The sequence below is a fragment of the Sminthopsis crassicaudata genome, chromosome 1 (assembly GCF_048593235.1).
Source record: "Sminthopsis crassicaudata isolate SCR6 chromosome 1, ASM4859323v1, whole genome shotgun sequence".
Taxonomy (NCBI): Eukaryota; Metazoa; Chordata; class Mammalia; order Dasyuromorphia; family Dasyuridae; genus Sminthopsis; species Sminthopsis crassicaudata.
Window position 1 is genome coordinate 62,977,643 of NC_133617.1, and position 13,012 is coordinate 62,990,654.

General features: G+C 54.5%; 2 protein-coding genes across 5 annotated transcripts in view; one reads left to right on the plus strand and one right to left on the minus strand.

The window, feature by feature from the left end:
* The first annotated feature begins 244 nt into the window (after positions 1-244).
* GIPC3 (GIPC PDZ domain containing family member 3) lies at positions 245-10,066 on the plus strand. 2 transcript variants are annotated; one of them, XM_074307517.1, is made up of 6 exons: positions 245-693; positions 3,341-3,526; positions 5,528-5,708; positions 6,135-6,247; positions 6,428-6,522; positions 7,014-10,066. In XM_074307517.1, the coding sequence occupies exons 1-6, from the start codon at positions 457-459 to the stop codon at positions 9,940-9,942; spliced, it is 3,741 nt and encodes a 1,246-aa protein (XP_074163618.1). In that variant the 5' UTR covers positions 245-456; the 3' UTR covers positions 9,943-10,066. The 2 variants fall into 2 exon arrangements, with proteins under 2 accessions (XP_074163618.1, XP_074163628.1); XM_074307527.1 differs by having other exon boundaries at positions 371-693; positions 6,428-6,509; positions 7,014-8,033.
* Positions 10,067-10,124: 58 nt separating this feature from the next.
* TBXA2R (thromboxane A2 receptor) overlaps positions 10,125-13,012 on the minus strand; it is a 34,852-nt gene continuing 31,964 nt past the window's right edge. For all 3 annotated transcript variants that reach the window (XM_074307549.1, XM_074307541.1, XM_074307559.1), the window contains exon 3: positions 10,125-10,947. In XM_074307549.1, coding sequence (XP_074163650.1) covers positions 10,678-10,947 — 270 coding nt within the window. In that variant the 3' untranslated portion in view covers positions 10,125-10,677. The remainder of the gene's footprint in view (positions 10,948-13,012) is intronic.

Here is a 13,012-nt window from a genome sequence, read left to right on the forward strand (position 1 = left end):
GGGAGGGAGGGAGAAGGCAGACAGCTGCCTGGCTTCAGGGCCCTGAGAGAAGGCTGGGCCTCCGCCTCCTGGCAAAAGGAGGCTGCTCCGGCCTGCCTCTCAATGGACAGTGATTCTATGTGTGGAGAGCGCAGAGAGCCCGGTGGATGCTCCTTCCCCTTTGGGTACCAACTGTCAGAGCCCAGGAGAGGGAGCAGCTGGGCTGGGCAGGGACACCTGGGCCCCCTCCCCACCCCCTGAGCCTTCGCTGACTCCTCCCTCCCTAGGTGTCGGTTACCTGGGACCAGGATCAAGTTCCCTGTGTCCGCCGCTGTCCCCTGGGCTTGTGTTACAGGCCAGAGCTCGGCTGTCAGCGGCAGGAGGCGGGGGCGGCTGGGGGAAGGGGGGGAAGGAAGCAGGCCGGATCCGGCCGGCGCCGTCGGACGCTTGGGGCCCCCTGCGTGGCTGGGCAAGCCCATGGAGAGCGGAGGGGCCCGGGAGGCACAGGGGGCCCAGCCCTCCGCCCCCCGGCCGCCCCCTCCCTCACCGGCCGAGCAGGCGGCCCCGGCCCCCGGCGCCCCTCGGATCCGGCCCCGACTGGTGTTCCACACCCAGCTGGCTCATGGCAGCCCCACGGGCAAGATCGAAGGCTTCACCAACGTCCGGGAGCTGTACGCCAAGATCGCCGAAGCCTTCGGCATCTCCCCCACCGAGGTGAGCCGATCCGCGAGCCGGCCCCGGGATCCCTTCCCGGGCGGCGAGTCCGCGGTGTGGGAGCGCCGGGACCTCGTTCGGGGGTGTGCGCAGGGGAAAGCAGACGGGCCTTTGGAAACTCCTAACCCTGACCCCTACTAACCGGGAGCAAGTCATTTCTCTCCCACCCTCAGTTTTCTCATCTGTTAAATGGGACGGTAAAAAAAAAAAACGAGTTAGACTTGGGAGCTCTTTATGTGGAGAGAATTTCATTCATTGTATTTATATTCTGACAGGGCCTCCCACCTTGTGAGTGACTAATGAATGTTTGTGGGTCGGTTGATTTCTGTCTCTTAACCTGTGCGGTGGGACCCTTAATTAATCTGCTGGGTCCCTTCCACTTCTGAATCCTTGAAGCTAGGGTACCTCACGTCCCAGAGTGATTGCTCTGCTGAGAGAGGTCAGGAAGGGAAAGAGAGCGCGGTGACAGCTGGTCACTAACAATAAGGCTGGGCTGCATCCCGGCGGATGCACACAGCCCTGGGGTCCGAGGTGTCTGCCGGGGCTTTCTGGGCAGGGATTCTGCAGGGTTTGCCTTTTCCTCCTCCGGCTTATTTTACAGAGAAGGAAACTGAGGCAAACAGCACTAAGTGACTTGCTCAGGGTCACACAGTTCGTGAGTGCCTGAGGCTGGATTTAAATTCAGGTAGCCATGACTCCGGGTCCCTCTCATTCCCATTCTGCCGAGCTGCGAACGGACTGAGGCTAGATTTTAGTGCAGGGCGCCCTGCGGGTCCGGGGCTCTACCCCTGAGGCGAGTCTTGTTCTTACCGGAGGGCAACTAACGGCAGCTCGGTGGGTGCCCGGCTTCCAGGGGCTGACATCGCCAGGGAGCCAGGGCACCTCCCTGGGGAGGGGGAGCCACAATGTCAGCTCTGAGGCAGGGGAGGAGGACAGCCTGTCACCAGATCCGGGCTGCCGGTGATCTCAGGAGAGATCTAGAAACGAAAGAGCCGCCGGCGGCAGATGGATCCTGGACCCAGTCAGCGGGACGCACTCCGAACTCTGGGCGGTGAGGAAGGGGAGGAGAGGCCGGAAGACCAGTGTCTGGGCCATGCAGAAACTCTCTGTACTTTCCACCCTCCCCCCAGCCAATGTGGAGACTTAGTATTTAGCCTCAGGACTTTATTTGCTATAAACTTTCCCAGATCCTTGACCATCATCAAAACAAAACCACAACTCTTCGGGCCCGGTCTGCCTGGCTCCGTAAGGTCAAAGCCTGGATTCAGAGCAATTCCGCAGACTCCTGAAGCACCTACTGTGCGCACAGCCCCGCGGTTCTCCCTTGGCCCCACGTTGTGCCTTCCTCCATAACGCTAAGCCGGGCACCTGCTGCCCCCTTCCCCTGCCTCCGCCTCCAAACCCGCCAGGACAGGAGCGGGTTGCAGAGCCCTGTCCAGAGGCTGCCTTCTTTTTCCTGTTATCATTGACCTCTCACCTGTAAAACGAGCAGCTCCCTAAATCCGCCATCCCGTGACCCAGTGCAAATAGATGGTGCTGATTCAGAAGGAAGGCAGGGGAAATGTGAAGCAAAGAAAACTCCTTAAGTGACAGAAAGAGGCAATATTTATTAATGTGTCACCGGCAGGAGGCGGGAATTGTGTTAATTTTTCACCCTTTTACAAATGTTATCTCACCTGGCCCGCACAACAGCCCTGGGAGGCAGGGGCCAGGATTCTTTTCATTTTACAACAGAGGAAACAGTTTACACGCTTGCCTGCAACACAGCTAAGTTTCTGAGGCCAGATTTGAATTCGGGGCTCCTTTCTCCAGGCCCCATCCATGTAGCTATTATTGGGTTTTCATCCTGGTAATCCTGCATAGTCAGAATATGATGGGGAGAGCCTCGATGTGGAGAGGGGCTTCTCAAGTATTGAACACTGTAAGGGGCAGCAAAGGCCATCGCGGGAAGGAATGTTAATTCCTTAATATTGTTCTTTAAATTTCTTGGGGACCCAGGGCTTTGTGGCCCAGAATCCGCTGGTATAAAGATCAGGTGGTATAAGGAGAGTCCGTCAGCTGGCTTGCTGTGTGACTGCTGGAAACTTGTCCTTTATCTGGGCACTATTTTTTCCGTTCGTTAAATGGAAATGAAAATGTCTGCTCCATCTCCCAATGAGTGGATCGCTTGGACTCCTGAAATCCTAGAACACTAGAGCTGGAGAGGCTTTGGAGAGCAAAATGGAGGATGTCAACTGGAAAGAATTCAGGACGTGGACCGTCAGAGCCCGGAGGGACATGAGAATCCAGAGCGTCCAGAAAGGACTTGACGGCGTAGGATGTCAGAAGTGGAGGAGTCCCGGGCAGATAGAATGTCAGGGCAGGGGGGTCTTAGAATCTGGGATGTCAGAGCTCAAAGAGCTTCAAGGAACAGGGAAGGGCCTCGAGAGACTGAATGGTCTAAGGATTTGGAAGGTTCTTTCTTGGTTCTGTGTGCCATGGACTCTGTTCTGAGAGAAGGGGAGGCCCAGAGAATGTGGGGCCCCTGTGGCCTCCTGACAAGACTCAGTTCCAAGCTTTTGGTCGCTCTGGGGTGGGACTGGCTGGGGAGGGGAGGCCCGAGCTCTCCCAGTAACCATGGGGCTTCCTCCCCCTTGTGGGGAGGCAGATTCTGTTTTGCACTCTCAACAGCCACAAAGTGGACATGCAGAAGCTGCTGGGGGGCCAGATTGGGCTGGAGGACTTTATCTTTGCCCATGTGCGAGGTGAGACCAAGGAAGTAGAGGTCACAAAGACTGAGGACGCCCTGGGACTCACCATCACAGACAACGGGGCAGGCTATGCCTTTATCAAGGTATTGGGCTTGGAAGAATGGGCTGAGCAGGAAAAGTGGGTGGTGGGTGAGCTTGGGCAAATACCTTTCCCTTTCTGGGAGGTCCATCGGTAAATGGGCTTCTCTATGGAGAGCTCAGCCTGGACAGTTCCTAAGAGCCCTTTTGGTTTTCTGAGCAAAGGCTTCTTTCTTCTCCAATATTTTATGTTTTATTCCAAGAACCCTGATATTCTGAGTATGACACCTGTCCCATTCCCTGAAACCTCCTTCCCCCCCTTCAGTTTCACCCCCCTATACCATGTGGTCAGGGTGTGAGATACTGATTCCTAGAACAAGTGTGAAATTATCTCATTGGTCTCTAAAACTGCTTTTTACTCCCCCCCCCCCCCAAAAAAAAAGCCTGGATCCATTTGCTAAGTGTTACAACAGGTCTGGGACTCTTTCTGGATATTTCCTCTAATCAAGGGTCCCTAACCAATTTTTTTTTTTCTGGATCATTTTGGCAATTTAATGAAGCCTGTACCAGGAGTATATCGGAGCCAACCCTAATCAGCTAATTGTTAAATTTTCAATATGAATACTTACACCTCAGAAATTCACAAATGTTACAAATCAGTGCTTAATTTCTTGTTTTGTTGGATTACCCACATTTTTTAAAATGATAAAAAATATTAATGACGCAAATTAAACTTAAGAGTGTATCATGCAAACATACCCCCCCCCAGAAAACCACTTGACGGCCCCGTTCTCCGAGTAATATTTTTAAATAATTGAAACAAATGCTAAATTTCAATTAGAGGTTAAAAATAAACAAGTATTTCCCTCTTATCCTGGTTTATGGGCTCTGCGAAATCTATCCAGAACCCAGTTCTTTTTAAAATGATTATTATTGTCATTTACTCTCATCATAGTCCTTGGTTCTGTATTTATCTCCAGCGCGAATTATTTATCTCCAGCGTCAACCAATAAATAAGTACTTATTGAGCATCTACTATGTTCCAGGTACTAAGTACTAGAGACTCAAAGACAAAACTGACAGTTTCTGTCCTCAAGGTTTTTGCATTCTATTAGGAATGGATGAGCTTCAGGCTCCAAAGCAAGAGGATGGCTTCCCTTTCCTCCAGAGCTTTGAGACCTTTTAGAAGGAAGAGAATTAGAATAGTAGAAGAGTTTTAGAAGGAGGAGTTTTGGAATGGGTATCATAGGGAGAGGAGGGTGAACTTGGGACCTGGGCCCCATTCAGTGAAATCTGGGAAAGAGGCAAAATCAGAAGGAAATCTGGTCCTTAGCCTGTGGCCAGGGGGAAGATTTGCTTGGGAACTAAGCAAAATGACTTTGAGATCCTTCTTAGAGGGAAAGACATGCAAATGTAAAAATCCTTCATCCTTAGTCTCTATGAATCTTTAGAGATCTGCTGGAGCCCTTATCCCTAAAGAGATATACCTGACTACCAAAAATGCTTAGGGGTCTCTTGTGCTCAGAGGGATGAACACTAATGAGTGCTCTTTTCTATGGAGATACCTATGGTCTGAAAAATGTTCTTTTCTTTTCTTTTTTGCTGAGGCAATTGGGGGTAAGCGACTTGCCCAGTGTCACACAGCTAGGAGGTGAAAAATGTTATTTTCAAGGGAGATGAGCTTCTTCTCTGAGTGCTTCAAGCTCCTAAGTCTCTGGGGAAATGTGCTTAGCTAGTATGAGTGTTTAGAAATCACTGAACGAGGGGTTAGGAGAGGGTGGGGAAAGACATGTTCCACTGCTGAGATTTTCTGAGCTAAGGCTTCTTTCTACTCCAACATTTTATGTTCTATTCCAGGGGCCCTTTCAGTTCTGCTGTTCTGAGACCTGCCTCACTCCCTGAAACTCCTTCATCGCCCACACCATGTGGTCAGGGTGTGGGATACTGATTCCTAGAACAGAACTGGGTTCTAGGATGGCTCCTGGTGGTCAGACGACAGGGCCGGGGCCGGAGGTGAGTGGAAGGGGGACCTCATACTGAGGCTCTCACCCCTCTTTTCCTCACAGAGGATCAAGGAAGGAAGCATCATCAATCGGATTGAGGCGGTCTGTGTGGGCGACAGCATAGAGGCCATCAATGACCAGACCATCGTAGGCTGCCGGCACTATGAGGTGGCCAAGATGCTCCGGGAGCTGCCCAAGGCCCAGCCCTTCACCCTGAGGCTGGTGCAGCCCAAAAGGGCCTTCGGTGAGCAGCCAGGGAGAGGGAGAGCCAGGCAAAGAGGCAGCCTTGCTCTGGGGGCAGCAGAGGGAGGGGTTTGGGGATGAAGGACAAAACCATTCGATTCTTCCTGGGGGGGCTCTTCCCTGTGGGGTAGACCCTGATCCGTCCTCCTTGGTAGTTGGCTGTTACTACAAGGGCCAGATGAAGTCCTGAGCACTTTTCTTACCCCACTATAGTTTGTCCCTGAGCTCGCCCCGGAACCAGTACGGATCCTAGAGATATTTGGGGGCAAGGCTGTCTGCTGCCCTGAGGAGAGCTGCCTGGGAGGGATAGGATCCGGAGCCACTCTGTGCTTGCACACATGAGGTTCTAGACTTGTCCTCGGGGCCCCAGCACAAACTCTACTTTGAGAATTTTGCTCCCCTGACTCTTTTTCCACATTTCTTCTAGATATGATTGGCCAGAGGACCCGAAGCAGCAAGTGCCCTGGGGAGGGGAAGGTGACCAGCGGCAGGGAGACTCTTCGCCTTCGGGCCCGGGGTTCTGCCACAGTGGAGGAGGTGGTGAGTGGGGTGAGGAGGGGGAGAACAAGGAGCCCAGGTTCCTGGGAGTCCCAAGGGACCCACAATGCGGTGCAGGCTGAGTGGGGAGGAATGTCAGGCACTCAGATCCAAGGATATGGTGCTCCCCACCTTGCTGAGCCAGGGGCCAGATCTTTGACCCCCCCCTCCCTCCTGCCCCAGCCCAGTGAGTTTGAGGAGGAGGCTGCCCGAAGGGTGGATGACCTGCTGGAGAGTTACATGGGCATCCGGGATCCAGACCTGGGTAAGGGGCCAGGGTAAGCCTGTGGGGACCCTGGGGAGGGGCAGGGGCTATGGGAGATATGGGATGGGGGTGGGGAGAGACCACTGGATCAGTACAAAATAGGAAGGAAAGTGGGAAGGTTAGGGAGGGGGATGGAGAGATATGGGATGGGGGGAAGAGAGCACTAGATCTGGGGGACTAGTAGAAAACAGGAAGGGAGTAAATGGGGAGGATAGGGAGGGGAAAGGGGGAGATACTTGATGGGGGGGGAGAGACCACTGGATCTGAGGGACCAGTAGAAAACAGGAAGGGAAGTGCAAGGGATAGGGAGGGGAAGGGGGAGATATTGGGGGAGAGGAATTGGATGCTAGGGATGAAGGAAGGCCAGGGAAAGGTGGATTCAGGGTAGGAGGGTGGCGGATGGACATGAAGGACTAGAGCTGGGGAAGCAGGACGCAGAATGGGCCAGGAGGATGGGAGCTGGGACCGGCGGCTCCAGGCTCACCTTACTCTCCTTTACCTCAGCCTCAACTCTGGTGGAGACGTCCAAAGAAACTCAGAGCGCTCAGGAGTTTGCGCGAGGCTTGGACTCCGTCTTGGGCGAGTTTGCCTTCCCCGACGAATTTGTGGTGGAAGTGTGGGCAGCGATAGGAGAGGCCAAGGAAGCCTGCGGCTAGGCAGGTCTCTGGCCCAGGGCCCAGCTGCCCAGGGAGGCCCAGAATTCTCAGTCCGGCCCCCGCCCGGGAGGCCCCGGCCCAAGACACCCAGCTCAGCCCCCCAGCCCCAGGCACCAACCCAGGCTCTGAAAGCTGCTCCCCACAAGCCAGCCCAGCCTTCGGGTGGCCACCAGAAGCCAGGCCAGCCTTCTGAGCCCCCCAGACAAGCTCAATGCTCTGGCCACCGAAAGCCAGGTCAGCCCTCTGCTTCCCAGGCCCAGATCCCTGGCTCCCAAAAGCCACCCCAGTCCTCTGCACCCCCCAAACAAGCTCAGTGTCCTGGCTCCCAGAAGCCTGCTCAAGGCTCTCACTCCCCAAAGTCAGCCCGGGGAACCTGTCCCCAGAGGGTGGTGCAGCCTACTGAGCCCCCCAAACAGGCTCAGGGTTCTGGTCCTCAGAGACCAGCCCAACCTTCTGACACCCCCAAACAGTCCCCATCCTCTGGCCCTCAGGAGCCAGCCCTGCCTGCAGGGGCCTCAAAACAGAGTCGAGCTTCTGATCCCCCCAAACAGGCTCCTCAGAGTGTGGTCCAATCTTCTGAACCTTCCCAAAAGGCTCAGTGTTCTAATTCCCCCAAACAGGTTCAGTTCTCTAGCTTCCAGAAGCCAGCTCAGACTTCTGACTCCCCAAAACAGGCTCAATGCTCTCAGCCCCAGAAGCTGGAAAATACCCTAGATCCCTATAAATTAGCACAGTCAGATGAACCCCACAAACAGACCCAGCCTTCTACCCCACCAAAGTTGGCCCAATCTACTAATTCCTCAAAACAAACTCAATTATCTGGCCCCCAGAAGTTAAACCAGGCTTATGATTCCCCAAAACAAGTTCAGTTCTCTGGCTTGCTGAAACCAGCTCAATCTTCTGATCCCCCAAAACAAATTCAGTTCTCTGACGCCCAGAAGTCAGCCCAGTCTTCCGACCCTCCAAAACAGGCTCAGAATTCTGCTCCCCAGAAATTGACTCATCTTTCTGACCCCCTAAAGCAGGATCAGTTTTCTGGCCCCCCAAAAGTGGCCCAGCCCTCTGATATTTCAAAACAGGTTCAATTTTCTGGTCTGGTGAAACCTGCTCCACATTCTGATCCCCCCAAACAGGTTCAATTCTCTGGCCCGCAGAAATTGGCTCAGCCCTCTGATTCCCCAGTACAGGTTCAATTCTCTGGCCCCCAGAAATTGGCTCAGCCCTCTGATACTCTCAAACAGACCCAACACTCTGCCCCTTCAAAGTTGGCTCAGACTACTGATTCCTCAAAACAGGCTCAATTATCTGGGCCCCAGAAACCAGCTCAGGTTTCTGAGTCTTTAAAACAATCCCAGCACTCTGCTCCCCAGAAGTTGGCTCAGTCTTTGGACCCCCCAATACAGGTTCAATTCTCTGGCTCCCAGAAGCCTTCCCTGCTCTCTGACCCCCCAAAACATTCTCAGGGCCCTGGCTCACAGAAGTCAGCCCAGTCTTCTGACCTTCCAAATCAGGTCTCACAATCTGCTTCCCAAAAATTGGCTCAGCCCTCTGGCCCCCTAAAACAGGTTCAATTCTCTGGCCCCCAGAAGCCTACTCAGTCCTCTGGCTCCTCAAAACAAGTTCACTTCTCAGACCTTCAGAAGCCAGTCCTGCTCTCTGATCCCCCAAAACATGCTCAATATCCTAGCTTTCAGAAGCCAGCCCTGTCTTCTGATCTTCCAAAACAGATCCCGACCTCTGCTCCCCAGAAATTAGTTCAGACTTCTGACCCCCCAATACAGGTTCAATTCTTTGGTTCCCAGAAGTTGGTTCAGCTCTCTGACCCTCCAAAACATGCTCAGTGTTCTGGCCCTCAGAACTCAGTCCAGTTTTCTGATCCAAAACAGGACCAGCATTCCACCCTCCAGAAAACGGTTCAGCTTTCTGATCCCTCCAAGCAAACTGGGGCAGCTCAGCTCTCTGGCCCCCCAAAACAGGCTCAATTCTCTGGCTCCCCAAAGCCAACCCAGCTCTCTGACACCTTAAAATATGCTCATTGCTCTAGCCTTCAGAAGTTAGCCCAGTCTTCTGACCAGAAACAGGACCAGAGACTGGCTCAGTTCTCTAATCCCCCCAAACAAGCTCAGCCCTCTGGCCCCCTAAAGCAGGCTCAATTCTCTAGCCCACAAAAGCTGGCCCCGCTTTCTGACCCCACACAACAGGTTCAGTGCCCTGGCCCTCAGAAGCTAATTGATACCCCAGACTCCCAGAAATCAGCACAGCCCTCTGATCCCCCAAAGCAAACAGGGGATTCTGTTCCCCAGAAGTTAGCTGTGACCACTGAACCCCAGATGTCAGCTCCCAAACTGGCTCAGAGCTCTGGACCCCAAAAGCCAGCTCAAGTCATCAGCCCTTTGAAGTTGGCTCAAGACCCCAGCCCTCAGCTGCAAGCTAGACAAAGCCCCTCCAGCGTGGGCCCCAGACCTCGGCCCAGTTCCCCACACAATCCGCTAGTCCCCATTCCCCTAACCCGGGCTCCTCCCCTCTATCCTCCTTCCGGGCCCCCCAAACCTCGCTCTGGGATCCGGGGAGCCACTCCTACTCCTCAAGGGTCCCTTCCTAGTCAGGGAGGATTACCGCAGACCCCTACCCAAAGTGGTTCTGTCCCTCTTACCCAGAGTGCCTGGGTCCCAGGGAGCTGGGGCCGGGGCCCAGGAGGAGACATTGGAATCAAGTGGAGCCGGGGGGAACAGATGGAAACAGGGGGTTCACTTTCCTCTAGCCCTGGCCTCTGCTGAGTCTTTGGCTCAGAGATCCATAAGAGATCCAGAACTGGGGAGGGGAGCTCTGGGTCCCCCAGTGCTCAGCCAGTCCCTTCTGCCTGTGCCTCGAGGCATGTGGAGATTAAAAGCAATTCCTATGTCTGGCTGTGTCCTTACTGGCTACCGGAAGAAGGCCGGCGGGGGGGGGGGGGGGGGGGGGGGAGAGGGGGGGAGGGTGGGTATGGGTGGGTGCTTTCTAGGGGAAAAAGGGAAAGAACTCCAGTTTGGGTTCCGTTGTGCCCTGCCTGCAACTCACTGGGGGCATTCCTGAGCACAGGGATCCAGCCCCGGCTTCTCTGGTTAATCCAAGTCCCTTTGCAGGGGACTGGGACCTGGACCCCCCCACACCTTGGGTCTGGCCCACTCGGGGTCCATCAGGGTCTCCAGAGCCCGCCCTTCTTTTCCTTCCATCCGGGCGTGCTAGTTACAGAGCTAAGGCGCTTACTGCCCGGTCACACCCTGGCCTTGATGAGACCTGACAGAGACTTGAGAGGGAGTTTAATCATCAGGAGGGGCGGGCGTGCGGTCGAGCACAGGTCACCGGGGGCCGGGACTCTTCCCCGGACCCCGGACCCCCGCCCCGCCCCCCCGGTCACATGTCCACATTGCCTCGTCCCTTCACTTTGCGAAGTCTGAATCCGGCCGGTCTCGGCGCCGGCCCCTCCCTGGTGGCCCTCGGACGGTTCCGCCACCGCGGGGCGTCCCGTCCAGCTACGGTAGCGGCGGCCCCCGGGCGCTCTTGGGCTGCAGAGTGCGGGAAATGGCGGGGTCCAGATTGGGGATGGAGCGCCGGACCGTCAGGCGAGGGTAGATGCGCTTGAGCACGGCCCTGCGGAACAGGATGTAGACCCAGGGGTCCAGGATCTGGTTCCACGTGGCCACGCGCAGGTAGATGAGGAGCAGGCGTTCCGTGGGCCGCGGCAGCTGGCCGCTGGGGAGCATCACCGGGGGGCTCTGAAGGACCGTCTGGGCGATGAAAACCTGCAACGGAGGGAGGAATGGGTGCCGCGGGCTGCCCGAGTGGGCGCGCGCCCAGCCGGAGTCCAGCCCGGGGCGGGGAGCCAGGGGCGCATCCCGAGCGGTCTCTTCCCGAGGGATTCAGGGAGCCGGGGAGACGTTTCCTTCTCAGAAAAAGAAAGCGTTAACTCTCCCCCCAACGCCCGCCTTAAGATCCAGGGAGTACCGGGCCCTTGGGACCGGAACAAGAGACCCGGTCCGCAGGCCCGCTTCTCCCATTGCCTGGCTGGGGGCCCTAGGCAAGCCTTGCGCACCCCAGGAACCAGTCTTGTGCTGCTCGGGGCAGACCCACGAGCACCGGGTTCCAATCCTGCCCGACTGCCGCTACAAGTCCTCTCCTTTGGGCCTCAGTTTTCATGGTCTCAGAGGATGGGAGTATCATGGGTCCCTCCCGTGTTTCTGTAGCCCACCTGGCTGTGTTCCCTCATGAACATGCATGCATATGTGTATGGGGCATGAATAAATTATGGTAATGAAACATTATTGTTCTATAAGAAATAATGAGCAGGCTGATTTCAGAGAAGTCTGGAGAGACATGAGCTGGTGCTGAGTGTAATAAGCAGGACCCTGGGGCAGCGAGGGGGCGCAGTGGATGGAGCACCAGCCCTGAATTCAGGAGGACCCGAGTTCATATCTGGTCTCAGACACTTAACACTTCCTAGCTGTGTGACCCTGGGCAAGTCACTTAACCTCAGCCTCAGGGGGAGAAAAAATAAGCAGGAGCAGGAGATCATTGCACACGGCAACAACAAAATTATGTGATCAAGTTGTGATGGGCTTGGATCTTTTCAACAGCCAGGGCATTCAGGTCAATTCCAATACTCTTGTGATGGAGAGAGCCATCCAGAGAGAGCACTGAGGGGACTGAGTGTGGATCACGGCATAGTATTTGCATCTTTTTTGTTGTTTGCTTGCTTTTTTTTTCATCTGATTTTTCTTGTGCCACATGATAAATGTGGAAATATGTATAGAAGAACTGCACATGTTTAACCCATACTGGATTACTTGCTGTCTAGGGGAGGTGGGAGAATGGGGGGAGAAAAATTTGGAACTTAAGGTTTTGCAAGGGTGAATGTTGAAAACTATCTTTCTATGTATTTTGAAAATAAAAAGCTATTATTAAAAAAAGAGAAAACCAAAACCAAAATATGTATAGGGCATGTCAGAGCCCTGTGATGGCTCCAAGAAGGGGTACTGGGGGAAACGTCCCCACCAACCCCCCAGAATATTCTCACCTGACCCACGCACATGTGCATGGAACATGGATGTGTATGGTTTTGAGAGACATGGGGAAGTTATATAGTATGAGAGCTCAATCAAGGGCTGGTTTGGGGAGAGGGGCTGGAAGGGGTTCTTTGGGATGGCGACATGACGCCCAACTCATTCTCTTCCTTGGATGCCCCTGGAGCTCTCAGTGCCAGGCACTGGCACAGCAGGCAGGGAGTCTGGACCCCAGGCACCAGCTGAACCCCGGGGGAAGCATCGTGTTTCTCAACTATAGCTCATAGCTAGGAAATGCATTTCCCCCCGGCCTCCTGGGACAACCTCCCTCCGGATCTTGTTGACAAAAACAGACAGGGAGGAGAAGCTGGTGTTCGTGTGCTCCTGAGGGAATAAAGGGCCCAGGCCCAAGGCCAATCCTCTCCCCAGGCCTTGTGTCTGTCTGTACAGACGTGAGTTTAGCTAAAAAACCCAAAAACCCAAAACATCAACGCTTGGATGACCCTGAGGACAAGGAAGGTCAGAGCTGGCCCATCTGGCACATCCAAGGGGGAAGCTCCTTCAGCTCTGACAAAGAGGGTCTTATACTCCACCTCTGCTTTGGCCCTGCCTCCCACCCCGCTGCCCCTCACAATCTGTGTTACATCCCCTTTGCTTTTCCCTTTGCTTCCTTTTTTTTTTTTTTCTGTCCCATTCTCCTTGACCTCTGGTCAGCAATGGATGGTCCATTGGCTTCCATCATGCTCTCCTCTCATGGTTCTCTGATTGATCCCAGATTGATCATCTGTCCTTTACTGATTCTTTATCC

Coding starts and splice junctions, on each gene's coding strand:
- GIPC3 (XM_074307517.1), top strand. CDS start 457: ATGGAGAGCGGAGGGGCCCGGGAGGCACAGGGGGCCCAGCCCTCCGCC. Junction 3,527..5,527: donor CAGGCTATGCCTTTATCAAG/GTATTGGGCTTG, acceptor TTTTCCTCACAG/AGGATCAAGGAAGGAAGCAT. Junction 5,709..6,134: donor GCAGCCCAAAAGGGCCTTCG/GTGAGCAGCCAG, acceptor CATTTCTTCTAG/ATATGATTGGCCAGAGGACC.